The sequence below is a fragment of the Trichoplusia ni genome, chromosome 10 (assembly GCF_003590095.1).
Source record: "Trichoplusia ni isolate ovarian cell line Hi5 chromosome 10, tn1, whole genome shotgun sequence".
Taxonomy (NCBI): Eukaryota; Metazoa; Arthropoda; class Insecta; order Lepidoptera; family Noctuidae; genus Trichoplusia; species Trichoplusia ni.
The window spans coordinates 2,942,374-2,956,209 of record NC_039487.1 but is presented as its reverse complement, the minus strand read 5'-3'; the positions used below and the strand labels follow the sequence as shown (position 1 = coordinate 2,956,209).

Here is a 13,836-nt window from a genome sequence, read left to right as displayed (position 1 = left end):
GAAGGAGCAAGACGAAGCCGCTGATGAAAAGGAGATTGATTATAAGAAGCTTTTCCATCAGCTTAGGAAGTAAGTGTTCTTATTGTCCAACATTTCGATCCCAAACATTTAAATAAATTCATGAATCGATTTTATACAATTTGTCCACAAAAAGTTCGACGTTCTTTCTAAATATTCTTTTCGTTTTGTCGTCTTCAGGATGTATGGTCTTCGCGAGGACGCTCAGTTCGCTGAGACATTGTCGCTGTGCCGCCATTGTAAGTGCCTGTTCTGGCGCTCACTGGCCACCCTTGTATAGCTGACCAGGTAAGAACCGTTTTTGATTAGCTGATTGAACGGTATAGTTAGAATCAAAAAGTCCAGTAACGCTGTTCTGACGACAACGAAGAGAGAAATTTCGGTTTGTTCATTCAAACACCTAACGTAAATTTTATAATTATTTTGTTTTTCAGTGTCCGGAGTACCGCGAACGCCTGAAGGAAGCTGGCGGACCCCTGCCGCCGCACCCGGTGCCTCCCGCAGCCTTCCTCAAATTCTTCTCTGTAAACTGTCTGGACACCATTTGAGGACATCTAACACTCTTGAGCGCCGCACAAGAGCTGATCATGTAATCCTTTTACCATATCGACATGTTCGTCACGTTATTTCAGTGACTGAAGCATCATACTACAGCAAAGAACAAGCTTGAAGCCAAGAAATATGGCAGTAGAAGGATATATATTAAATTTGTCATCCCATATTTAAACTCGACAAATAAAGATAACTTTCTTTAACCTGTCTGTGCAACAAGAGATACAATTTGTACTGATATTGTCAAATTGCTATCGCCATTATTCCATGGATAGGTTAAAAAAAACTTGTGATCTCCACGATAGCCTGTCAAAGTATAATGACGTTGTCATTTTTGCCGCCAAATGCACCAAACAGTTCCCTTGCCCACACGTATACTTATTTTTTACGACTGATTACTGTTGATTGTAATATCTACATTATAACATGAATTTCTAATACATTTACGCTATTTATAAAGAACTATAATTGTTATTGAATCAGTATTTTTATGTACAAATGATCGTTTCAAGTACATTATTGTTAATTACGTGTGAAAAGGGATTAACGGATTTACAGAGTAATTTGGTATCTTTGACATGTTTTAAAAGTGTTGTTCTGTTGGTGCTTGTCCAGCATTTTAAAGAATATAAAATATCCGAATGGGTATTTAAGCAGCCTCTATTAGAAATATCGACTGACTAAGATCTCGGGCAGCTGGCCTATAATTGCGTTATCAGTGCAATTCGAACTGGGAATGTATTACTTAAGCTATAGTTATAATCATATAGTAGAATAGAAACTAAAATATATTCGATTGACTGTAAGATAAAAAGAAAAAAAACTTAAAAAAATAAACTTGACTTTCATTGCTTAAGTTCTACTGGTAACTATGGATTGAGTAAAACGTTTTCATAATATAATATTTTGTGATCAGTTGATCATTAAGATAAAATAAATGTGTTCCATTGTAGCTATTTTCTACTTTTATTGGATTTTTATGTAGAAATGTTTTGATAAGTAGTCTATTAGAAAATGTTAAACCTGTGTGTAGATCTTGCATCTGCATAAATCTATCGATGTATTTTGCCAGTGTACAGTGTTGCCAGGGTTATACTTCCTACGCAAGCTGTTGTAAAACAAAAGTAAAATGTTGCTGATTATACTTATCCTAAAAATCGAATGGCAAACTGCCAGTGAGTGTAACCAAAAACCTGTAACCTGTTTTTTATTGTAAGATTATACTTATTTTAAGCTATTAATTAATATGTTGTTCACCTATTTTGTTTGCGCACGCACTTAATGCTTAAAAAAAAAATAAGGCTTTAAAGTAATAATAAAAAAATATGTGATAATTCCAAATTTATATCGGTATAAGTGTGTTATAATCGGTATTTATCCACGTGTGTTGTTTGTTATGTTTAATGGTTTACGTTTTAGTTAAAAAAATATAAATTAATTAAAAGTCGCCAAGTCGCGTCAGAAATGATTGAAAATCTCTATTCATGTTTAATTTCATGGGTGACCGAGTGGGTTACGCCAAACCATGATGTTAATTGAAATGATGAATTTTCAATACTCTGTAGGACTTGGCAGCGTAAAAATTAATATTTTAACACTAATTTAAAGTTTTAGTTCCTTTGTTTTGAATTAGTCTAATTTAGCTGCTTACGAATTTTTTACCATGACTTAATTGCTTTTAATTTCGTGCTTGCATTTAATTCGCACATACCTACCTAGTATTGATTTGAGATTACAACTTTGCAATCTTCGCATTATATGAATTTATTTGAACAACGTCTATCTTTTTATTAATATAAATGAATATAAGTCCGTAGTTGATGTGACGGGAATGCCTTGATCGTAGTAGAAGACTTGCATCGTCACATTTTGTCCTTGCCTCAGACCTTGTGCACTGCCCTGATCTTCCGCCACGTTTTGAAACCGATATTGCAGTGGAAGCGTGACAGTGCACTACACGGTGTAGAGCGGCGTCTCTTTTCCTCAACTACAACAGAGGTGGCAGTAGGCCATCAGGCTCTGTGACATTGAGCGATGCACAAGCGCTATATCACAGTATTTCGTATCACAATATAAAGTAGGTAAATTAATAGTAGTTGAAAACTATATTCGTAAATTTAAATATGCGAGAGTGCAGCTAATAAATAAGAATAAAAAATATTTTATTACAAACACTGATTGATGTCTAATAAAGTTATATGTGGTTAGATGTACCAAGCTCGTTTCAAAAATAAATCTGTTGTATAAGATTCTTTAGGCCTAAAAGTAGGTACTTGTATCAACAAAATGTTCTATCCGTCACAGTAGTGTAAGCGGTCTCTGTGATTACTTTTGAATCTAAATGCAAAATTATTTACTAAGTCTGAAATTAGATGTACTGTGTTGTAGACTGTATTTATTGGGATGTCACTTTAACATTTAAAATTGTTCAATTTCTTTTTGTTGCCCTGCATTTACATGCATATAGATCATGTTTTTATTAAAGAATATATATTAAATCATGTTTTCTTAAATTTAGAAGTTTTCAATGTTCTGATTGTCCCAATATTACAGTAGAAATAAAATGTTCATTGTATTGTGGTAGTGTAGTTGTTGATATTGTGATATTTTAAGATAAATTTATTAATAAGCATTCAATAGTCTCAAGAAGCTAACCCTGTAGAGTAGATGCACAAAATAAATAGGTATAGAGTGAAATTTGAACATGCACTAGGAGTAACTGGCATTAAAACTGGTATTAATACAGATCTAGATCTGTGTTTACAAGACAACTTGGTTGGCTCCTATCACAACATGCCCACTCTTCAGTACAATAAGCTGGCGTTTGAGATGGACAGCTCTTCTAAAGCAGAAAACTTTAAATGGATGATGACGATATTTTTCAAGTTGACAAAGCTGATTTAATACTGGGACCTACTCTCGCGGAACTGAATGCAAACCCAGATGCGCTGTTGGATGATTTGAATTTCGATGATCTGTTGTTACCGGAAGAAAGTGGCTATTGTGTTCAGATAGGAGGTGCAATGAGCGGTTCTCGTCGAGGACCTAATGCTATTCAGGCTCATAACATAATGGCTTCTGAGAGTCCCTGCAGCCCATATGGACATGCGCAGCTTGCATTTTCTCCTACAAGTCAGCATAGCTCAGCTTCATCAAGTTTTGCTCAGCCTATGAACCAGCTGCCAGAGCTCTTGCTGCGTATGGATGGATATAGTGGGGAAATAGCTCTGGGGCAGTCAGTTCCAGCATCATCGGTGTTACTTCCATACCCAACAAGTGTGAAGCCCCAACAGTCTCAGCTCTCCTCTTCGGCACCAACTCACCTCACTATGGAACAGGTTGTTAATTTTGAACTATATTATTGTGACAGTTAAGCAAAGATATTTTTAAATCATTAGTCATGTAAATGATGAAATTAACCTTAAACTTTTCATGTTCTATTGCTTAATAGATTTGGCAACGCCGAGAGCCTCGCAAGCATTTGTTGTCTACTAGTTCTTTGGCTGAGGCTGGGTCAGCATCTTCTCTCTCGGGAGGTCTCCTTAGCCCTGGCACTGGAGACTTCTCACAGGATGAAGATGACAGAGACATTGAATCTGATGAAGACAGTGACAGATATGAAGACCTCTCTTCTGATGGTATTAGCTTTATTACTTACTTAGTATCTTTGTTTACTTTACTATTGTACACTGCACAGAAAATACTATTTGCAAGTTTACCATACAACATTTTTTACATTGCTACATTTGCTACCCAACTAATAACCAATGGGGCCTAGTTTAGGAGACATTGTAGTGTAAATAATATAACTTGTTTTAATTTGCATATAAAGTAGTTTTGTAAACACTATTTCAGAATCAAATGATGAATCAGAGAGTAAGCAAGCTCGCCACAATGCTAAGAAGGAAAGATTCTTTTGGCAATACAATGTTCAAGCAAAAGGTCCCAAGGGTCAAAGGCTCATTTTGAAGAACAAATCTGAAGATCCTCATGTTCTGAACTCTGTTACTGATCCTGTGTTCAGTCCTAGTTGCAGTGTCAGGGTATAAAGCACAGGTAAGATAATCAACAATTGTATCAGACACAGAACCTGTTTGTCAAAAGAATTGCATACTAATAATAACTCAGACTGAATTAATAGGTTGTTGTTGGTATATTGTGTTCCACTTATTTGAGTTTTTTGTTATTTTTATCTATTTCTTCAATCTAATTAAAAATACACTTGTTCTCAGTGGAAAAGCAAGAAAAGGTGATGGCAATGATCTAACACCAAACCCCAGGAAATTGTACCTGATTGGAAAGGAACTGGATAATTTAGGCAAAGTGATTAATGACATGATACCAGTTAGCGAACTGCCATTCAATGTGAGACCTAAAACTAGAAAAGAGAAGAACAAACTGGCATCTCGGGCTTGCAGGCTGAAGAAAAAAGCTCAGCATGAGGCAAATAAACTAAAACTGCATGGTTGGAACAGGAGCACAGTAAGTATCATTAAGATATAAAGTACAATATTGCTTTTGAAATAAAAACAAATCGGCATTCAATTTTGCACAAAAAAAAGTCTGTGAATAAATATATTTATTTTCAAATTCTAGGGCGCCTCCTGAATGGAATAGCACAAATGAAGCAAGTACTGAGCAGCCGAGTCACTAATTCTCAAAACAATGTCGACTGGAATGCACATGTCACAAACATAGTTAACACAGCCACAGGTAATATTCTACCTATAGCTTAATATGTGGAAAAACTGTATTATGTTAAAAAGGCTTTTGATGTCATTAACAATGTTTTTCTGTATTGCAGAGATTAAAATAGGAGGCCTAACTTCAGAATTCGTCAATAAAGTACTGGACAAAGTCAGAGCAGGACAGAATAATGGTGGGTTAAATGACATTTAATTTCTTCAAACTACAGATTTGTGAGTAACAAAACGAAAGGCTGTTCAATGTACCTCCAAAGTTATTTAGAGAAGAGAGTTTGTCTATCATATAAAAGCTTAATCAATTGTCCAAGACAATTTTATTTTTTTATGGTAACAAGAGTAGATTTAGTCACTAGAAGCTTTACAAGGCAACTAGGGGAATATTAATGTAATCCTCATTTATTATTATTATGCCATAAGTTAGGTGTCAGTGTCATGTCTAATATGTAAGTTAATATTATTCATAGGGATCGAGGTTTTTAGTAAACACTATCAGCACTCAAATGCTTAGATAGCATGCTGTGCTTTTAGTGCTTACTAACATTAAGGTAATCTACACAAATAAATCACATGTGTACCAATCCCATACTATTTACAAGGATGTTGTACTATCATCAAGTTACATAATTGTATGACAATTTGAAAGTGAATCTAGTCAGACACTATAAATATTTATAAGCAGCAAAAACTAATACTACATTCCTTCTTCAAATCATTTCTATAAAAGTAATTCTATCTGGTAAATGCTAATAGCTAAACAAAATTAAAAAGAGGTATATTCTGTTTAGTTTTAGCTAGTCGGAAGTTCTTTCATAACTTCTTTGTATACAATAGAACACTGTTGTATGAATCTAATAGATATAAATAAAATATTTTAGCTGTCTAGACCAAAAACCAAATAGTAATGCATATGCTTTGCAAAAGATTGCAAAACACATAGTCATTGCATAAACAGATACTGTTTTTTTGTGTTGTCATGCTTTAATAACATTTACATGTTATTATATTTAAAACATTTTATATTCTCATTATCATTTATTATTTTCCTGTAAATATATATTTATATGAATGGGAAAGTGGTGATTTATATGTGTATGAAATAGTTCTTAAAATATTTTTCATAAAAATTTAAATCTCTAAAGGTAATTTTTTGTCAGTTTGAAAATAAAATCATATTTATAATCGGTTTACGAAATCGTATATAAAATCGTTAGATGATAACATTTAATAAGTAAATAATGATGGCACAATATAAATTCTTAGATGTATTCAAAAGATAGATAAGAACTAATGGCTTAGCTATTATATATTTTTTACTTATTGAAATATTAAAGGGCAATGTAATGGCTACTTTGTCATATACTGCTGAGTTTATGACGTTAACACAAATCAATTAAAAAGCAAACTAGAAAATTCAATTACATACCATGTTAGAAGGGAATATACCCCTATTATATATATTTTGTGAATAAAAGAATATATTTATTTTTGTTATAATTTCTATTAATATTACAAACGATCTGCAATACCTATACTTATAGAATATTATATATTTAGTCGTAAAAATCGTTTAAATAAGAAGTATGTTATTTTTAAGTCCTTCATATCAATCTACTGGCAAATTAAACGAATTTATTCATTCATTTAATTAATTTAGTTATGTACTATGCAATATCAGTTTTAGATCGCCATATACCGATAATCAGGCTTATAAGTGAATAACATTGTGAAATAGTCTGAAATAGACGTTAATTACAAAGCTATTTTGGAACATTTTAATGTTGCGCCGTAAACGTAATGAAATATGAACTCTATATCAGCAAAATACAGTGAATTTCGAAATTGTATACGTAAATTACTAAAATAGTTGACTTATAATATAACTTAAATATAGTTACTAACAATTTTCAAATGACCTTCTTTAATAATCAAAATATCACTTTCTGTATTTAGATCTATGGTAGACTACATCCACAATGTTATCCACTTCATACGATACCTCAAATATAATCAGGATAGGAGCTAATCTATCTTTGTAAGCTTATCAGAATATTTTTAATTTATCATTACGCATTTTGAAGCTCCAATCATAATGCTTCTTTAGTGTTAGTTAAGTATACATGTACTCCAATTATATATATTTTGTGATCGTATTTCGGATTTTATATCGTCGTTAATAGTTGTATTTAGTCTAGTTGTAAATAGATCCTTGTTATCTTTGTTTATTGTTTAAAAACATGAAATATAATATGTTCTACGGTCGAGGGTATGCAAGAATTAACAACTAACAAGGGTTTCAATATCGAAGTGCTACTGTAGATATTGTCGACGGTACTATGGCATACTTGCAGAGACCATTCATATGATATCACATAAAATGAATAGTATATTGTTAAAGTTTTCTTGATCAAGGCCAGTCAAGTACAATTTTTTATTCAGACAAAATTATTTATTCAAGTTTGTAGAGAATTATTAATTGTTGAATATGAAGACGTCAACTATCGACTTATAGTACAGCCAAATGTTTTGATGGAGGTGTTATTGTAAGGCCTAGTACAAACAATAAATAGGAACCTAAAGGCCATGTCAGAAAGTCGCCAAGTACAACATTGTAGAAAGATACCCCTATAGGGATAGCCGAGGTTTGAGATCGAATTGGAAGTATAATAAATATGTGTCCTATCTTAGTAAGGTCAGCTACAACTGCTGACAAAATACCTCTACTAGAGACGATTATAAACATATACTTGGTTTGTTGGCTTGTTGATTTTCGTCAATCTGTTGTCATTGTTGATTTAAATTTACAGATTCTTGTGTGTTATAACAAAAGCAGTGTTTTTTTTACATGGCGTATCTATCTATAAATTTATTTGTTAGCATATTTGTGTTACATAAAACCAAACTCAAACTGGTCTGCGATCCAATAGGCTGTGGTTATTTGTATAATTCATAAGTTTTCTGTTACTTTTAATTATTTACTTTATTAAATATTTTTAATTGATTGTCAAATTTATGTTAATGTATTAATGTTGAATAAACTTTTACGATATTAAGTATTACTTTTAGAAAGAAATGTGTCGTTATTTCTTACCCTGCCTTATTTTAAGTCCAAAGTTAGCCATATTTGAAATACACCAGCAATACAAAGAACTAGTTTTATAACAGCAGGATATTTTAATCGACTGGTTAGGTCACCACGCCAAACCCATTGAGCGTGACTTATCACAGGCTCAATTCCTGCATAGCACAAGCATTTGTGATCCACGAATTCTTGTCCTGAGTCTGGGTATCTCTGTGCATGTTACTTGGAATGTTGGTGAAATCCCTCGCGACAGGCTTGGACTCTAACGACAGTCGTTTTTAGGGTTCTGTACGTCTGAATACAAAAACGGAACCCTTATAGGATCACTCGTGTGTCTGTCCGTCCGTCGCTTACAGTCAATTATCTCCGAATCTATTAGACCGATTAAGTTGAAATTTGGTACACATATCAATTCCTGTGACCCAAACACAGAGGTGTGACGTGAGCAGATGAAATCTGTATATGGGGGGTCATTTTGGGGGGGAAGGGGAAAATTAAAAACTGCATCGTGTGGCATGTAAAATGAAAGGTCTTGTTGAGAAGATCTTAAATGTATTCAGATTAGATTATAGGAAAACCTGCAAGAAGTCCATGATATTAAAATAACATGGTAAATCACTCAATATTGTGCGTACCAACTTACATTTGCAGGTGGAATGTGTGGGAGAACATATTTTTTAACTCCAAAAACATGATAGGTAACATCGTACGGAACCCTCTTCACACGAGTTCAACTCGCACTTGTTTTTAAACAAAAATAACTTGTAGTCAAGCTAACCTATATTTGAACCTATGTGTATTATACTAAACTTAAATATTAGACTTCAAATTATATTTTATGAGGAAAAATAAATCATGGAATGTTTTTCACAAATGTTTTATTTTGGTTTATCTTTTTCAAAGTAAGGTTGAAAATGGGTTGATACGAAATTATATGTTAAAAATAAAGATATTTTATTTCATAAGATAGGTGGTATAGTGAATAATAAAGCATATGAATATAGTAAAAGTTTAATCAAATGTATAAGTTTGAGTTCATTAAATTGGTTCTGTGTATGTTTTCCACATGTGGTATAACATCTAGTTTCTCCAATAAATCATACAATTCTTTTATTTGTTGTTCTTCTGGATGTTCTATGTAACAGACTACAGCAATTGCAGGCTGGTCCATGGTTTCCCTCCAACAAAGTACTGAAAATAATAAAAATTAAGTTTAATTTTTATATAATCAAAATTTTTGAAACTAAATGTTATTAACAAATTATTTTCTTACCTCCTGCAGAAATACCTGAAATAATATTTGGTTGCTCCAAATTAGGGAATACTATGTTAATAGGTTTTGATAACTGTTTACTTGTGCATAGACTCCTGAGTATATAGTCCTTAGTTACAAGCTCAGCAACTTGGTATTCCACAAGTGGTTTTGTTAACATTGCAACAACATTTGTACTGATATTTATATATTTCTTTAATAGCTCAACTATTTCACTGCTTAACACTAAACTATAATTCCTGATCACGCAAACGTAGTTGCCCAGCTTTTTAGTTTTATACAAGCGTAAATTAACATCTGCAATAGTATTTATGAGCTCTAAGTTATGCTGAGTTCTAATGCTGTCATAGATGTATCTGCCTTCTAATATGATGAATGTATTAATATCTCGAGGAACTTCCATTTCTCTGTCAAAGCGCAACCTGGAAAAATAAGATATAAAATAAAAAAAGTCAAATATTGGCGGATAGGCGACAAAGTTCTGAGTTTTGAGTAAGTCCAAGTACTATAATAGAAATAATTTATTAATTAAATAGTTTAATTAGACTTTAATAGGATCTGTTGTATAAAATTTGGCAGGCATTTAAAACGCCGAAATCTCACTCTGTTAGATTTTCGCTGTAAAGACCATCGTCCCAATCTTCCCAAGCAGTCCTACTCGAGGGTTCATTTATCTCACCAAAACTACTCATTTTACTAAATATTTATTGTGTAGCAGAAATTTATCATCGAATTTTGAAAATACGGTATGTTGCTTTAGGAATGACTATATGTTTTTTTTGTGAAATGTCATGGAACGGAGTTGTCAGTGTCACATAAATCCACTGCAAAGCCATAGACTACGCCCATATAATGTTGTATGTGAGTAAAGCTAAAATTCGGATAGTGATGCACCAATGAATCTATGATCAATATAATTAATTCAGGTTCAAGCAATATTTTGTTTCAATTGTGATAAATAACTAGATCCAAAAATAATTAATAATTTGGTCTTTTTAGAAAATGATCTATTTGTTCATTCGACTATAAACGCAATTTTAGTCAATTCATTAAAGAGTGCTTGATATTTTCACGTATATTGACGTAGAAATAAGCTAGTCTACTCAACCATGAACCAAACCAATACCAACCATCGTAAAATATAACCGAGTTAATTCATTATGAAAAGTGTATTCGTGTGAAGAGTATATATTTTGATTGAAGTCATGTTAAAGGTGTATTTTCATGCTTTTACGAGTAATGATATGCTTGAAAAATGAGTAATGATTTTATAAATGTTTCGTGTGCTATTTCGCAGGATAAAGGACAAGTCACTTTTGAGGATAAATGGCCTGCTATGCGCCCTATAGTTTTGAAGCTTCTGAAGCAAGAACCGGTAACGCAAACAGAATGGCAAGATCTCTTTGGAGCTGTTCACTCTGTCTGCCTTTGGGACGAAAGAGGACCATACAAATTAAGAGATGCTTTACAGCAGGATATAATGATGTATATTAAGCAGGCCCAAAATCGTGTACTAGCTCAGCGGGAGGACCAAGCTCTGCTAAAAGCTTATATCGCAGAATGGGGCAAGTTTTTTACACAGTGCAACTATTTACCAACTCCCTTTCGACAGTTAGAAAATTCTATCAATAGTGTAAGCAAAGTGGCAACTTCCAATACATCCAGTGCACAGAAAAAGAATAACAACAATAACATAGAAGATAGTTTAGTAAGGAAACTTATGTTAGATTCTTGGAATCAAAGTATTTTTGTGGATATCAAGCAGAGGTTACAAGATTCTGCTATGAAGCTGGTACAAGCTGAACGTAATGGTGAATCATTTGATTCACAACTAGTAATTGGTGTAAGGGAATCTTATGGTAAGTGTACCTAGTAAATAAAAACCTTTGTTATGTTGATAAATATGTTTTAAGGATTTATTGTTAATTTCTGTCACTAAATGTTAATAATTACTTTGCAGTTAATTTGTGCTCGAACTCTGTGGATAAGCTTCAGATATACAGAGAAAATTTTGAAGCTGCTTATATGCAGGCAACAGAAGAGTTTTACAAACTTAAAGCTAGTGAACAGTTGTTGGCAAATGGAGTCCAGTCATATATGAAGTATGCTGATCAGCGTCTAAAGGAAGAAGAAGCTCGAGCTCATAGGTACCTAGAGCCCGGCAGTGGGAGTGTGGCAGCACTAACTCAGTGTTGTGAGAAAGTACTCATTGGAGAACATCTACCTACTTTACTTGCAGAGAGTGCACCTCTCATCAAGGCTGGAGAAACTGAAAAGTTACAACTTATGTTCCGTCTGCTTGATAGGGTGCCAGAAGGAGTTACACCCATACTTAGAGATTTAGAGGCACATATAGTTTCTGCTGGGCTGGCAGACATGGTAGCTTCTGCTGATATAATTACTTCTGATTCAGAAAAGTATGTAGAACGTTTATTAGACTTGTTCAAGCGGTTTAGTTCTTTAGCTAAAGATGCCTTTATGGATGACCCTCGATTTTTGACAGCCAGAGATAAAGCTTACAAATGTGTGGTCAATGACACAACTGTGTTCAAGTTGGAATTGCCATCTTCAGCTCTACTAAGAGGAACCAAAGGCACTGCTCCCGAAAGTAAATGTCCTGAGCTCCTTGCTAATTACTGTGATATGTTACTACGAAAGACACCTCTCAGTAAGCGTTTGACAAGTGAGCAAATAGAATCAAGATTAAAAGATGTTTTGTTAGTTCTAAAATATATAGAAAACAAAGATGTTTTTATGAGATATCACAAGGCTCATTTAACCAGAAGATTAATATTAGACTCTAGTGCAGACTCTGAAAAAGAAGAAGATATGGTGGAGTGGCTCAGAGAGGTGGGTATGCCTGCTGATTATGTTAACAAACTGGCAAGAATGTTTCAGGATATTAAAGTCAGTGAAGACCTTAACACTCAATTTAGAACTGATACTACCCGCCATGATGCTATAAATATAAAAATACTCAATGCTGGTGCTTGGGCCCGTGGATCTGAAAGAGTAACTGTAAGCCTTCCATTAGAATTAGAAGACTACATACCTGAAGTTGAAGACTTTTATAAGAAGAAACATTCTGGGAGAAAGCTGCAGTGGTACCATCATATGAGCAATGGTACTATAACATTTGCGAATTCCGTTGGTAGATTCGATTTGGATGTCACTACATTTCAAATGGCGGTCTTGTTTGCATGGAATCAAAGACCTATGGAAAAGATAAGTTACGAAAATTTGAGACTGGCCACTGAACTTCCTGATCCAGAATTAAGGAGGACTCTATGGTCTCTTGTTGCTTTTCCCAAACTCAAAAGGCAGTTACTATGCTATGCTCCAGCAGTGCAAAATCCTAAAGATTTTGCAGAAAATACAACATTCTGGGTTAATCAAGAATTTGCACTTGTTAAGAATGGAAAACCTCAGCGAAGAGGTAAAATTAATTTGATTGGTAGACTTCAACTGAGCACTGAGCGATCTCAAATAGAAGATAATCATTCCATTGTTCAACTTCGGATATTAAGGACTCAAGAGGCCATTATAAAGATTCTTAAAATGAGAAAGCGGATCACAAATACTGCTCTACAGGTAATACATATTCTTTTCTTTTGGCCCTGAGTCTGAACATTTTTGGTAATCTTTTATGTTACTATTGTTAGCCAATACCTTAGTAAATCATTTTTCGAAATCAGCCTATTAATATATGTGTTTTTATATTACAATCAATGTATACAGAAAAAGCTTGACCTCGGTTCTTTTTTGCGTTGTTTTGACCTAATGTTCGAAAACTACTTACTTTGTGAAGAAGAAGCCATAGTTTTGCAGTTACTCTTGTTCTAAATACATTAGAGAGCGACGTCGATAAAGAATCCGTAATTAGCATATGGGTCCCTTGACGTCGCGCAAACAGCGAAAAGTCAGTTAATAGTATTTAAATTTTTGCAGAGTGAACTGGTCGAAATTTTGAAGAACATGTTCTTGCCATCAAAGAAGATGATAAAGGAGCAGCTAGAGTGGCTAATTGAACATAAATACATGCGCCGGGACGACGAAGATATCAACACTTTTATATATATGGCCTAAAATCTATTATTGCAAGCGTAAATGAACAAAATCAAATAAATTGTTTACCCAGGAAATGTTCTCGATAATTGATCTAGCTTTTGATTTTTTTTATAGGTAGTCAAGTTTAATTGAAATTAAAT

The 13,836-nt window shown here is 33.6% G+C and overlaps 4 protein-coding genes across 4 annotated transcripts in view; 3 read left to right on the top strand and 1 right to left on the bottom strand.

The window, feature by feature from the left end:
- The window catches only part of LOC113498294 (protein TAPT1 homolog), a 30,591-nt gene that overhangs the window by 1,386 nt on the left and 15,369 nt on the right, over positions 1-13,836 (top strand). The window lies entirely within an intron of this gene.
- Positions 2,501-6,288, top strand: LOC113498298 (CREB3 regulatory factor-like). The gene is given in 9 exon segments (XM_026878265.1): positions 2,501-3,427; positions 3,430-3,908; positions 4,022-4,208; positions 4,426-4,608; positions 4,611-4,626; positions 4,803-5,035; positions 5,038-5,052; positions 5,167-5,283; positions 5,375-6,288. Coding segments are annotated over 9 exon segments (1,515 nt in total). The 5' UTR covers positions 2,501-3,237; the 3' UTR covers positions 5,470-6,288.
- On the bottom strand, positions 9,351-10,453 carry LOC113498301. The gene is made up of 3 exons (XM_026878268.1): positions 10,232-10,453; positions 9,629-10,050; positions 9,351-9,546 (listed from the first exon to the last, which is right to left on the bottom strand). The coding sequence occupies exons 1-3, from the start codon at positions 10,318-10,320 to the stop codon at positions 9,371-9,373; spliced, it is 687 nt and encodes a 228-aa protein (XP_026734069.1). The 5' UTR covers positions 10,321-10,453; the 3' UTR covers positions 9,351-9,370.
- Positions 10,566-13,770, top strand: LOC113498291 (cullin-5-like). Its single transcript, XM_026878256.1, has 4 exons — positions 10,566-10,842; positions 10,926-11,487; positions 11,589-13,219; positions 13,577-13,770. The coding sequence occupies exons 1-4, from the start codon at positions 10,834-10,836 to the stop codon at positions 13,712-13,714; spliced, it is 2,340 nt and encodes a 779-aa protein (XP_026734057.1). The 5' UTR covers positions 10,566-10,833; the 3' UTR covers positions 13,715-13,770.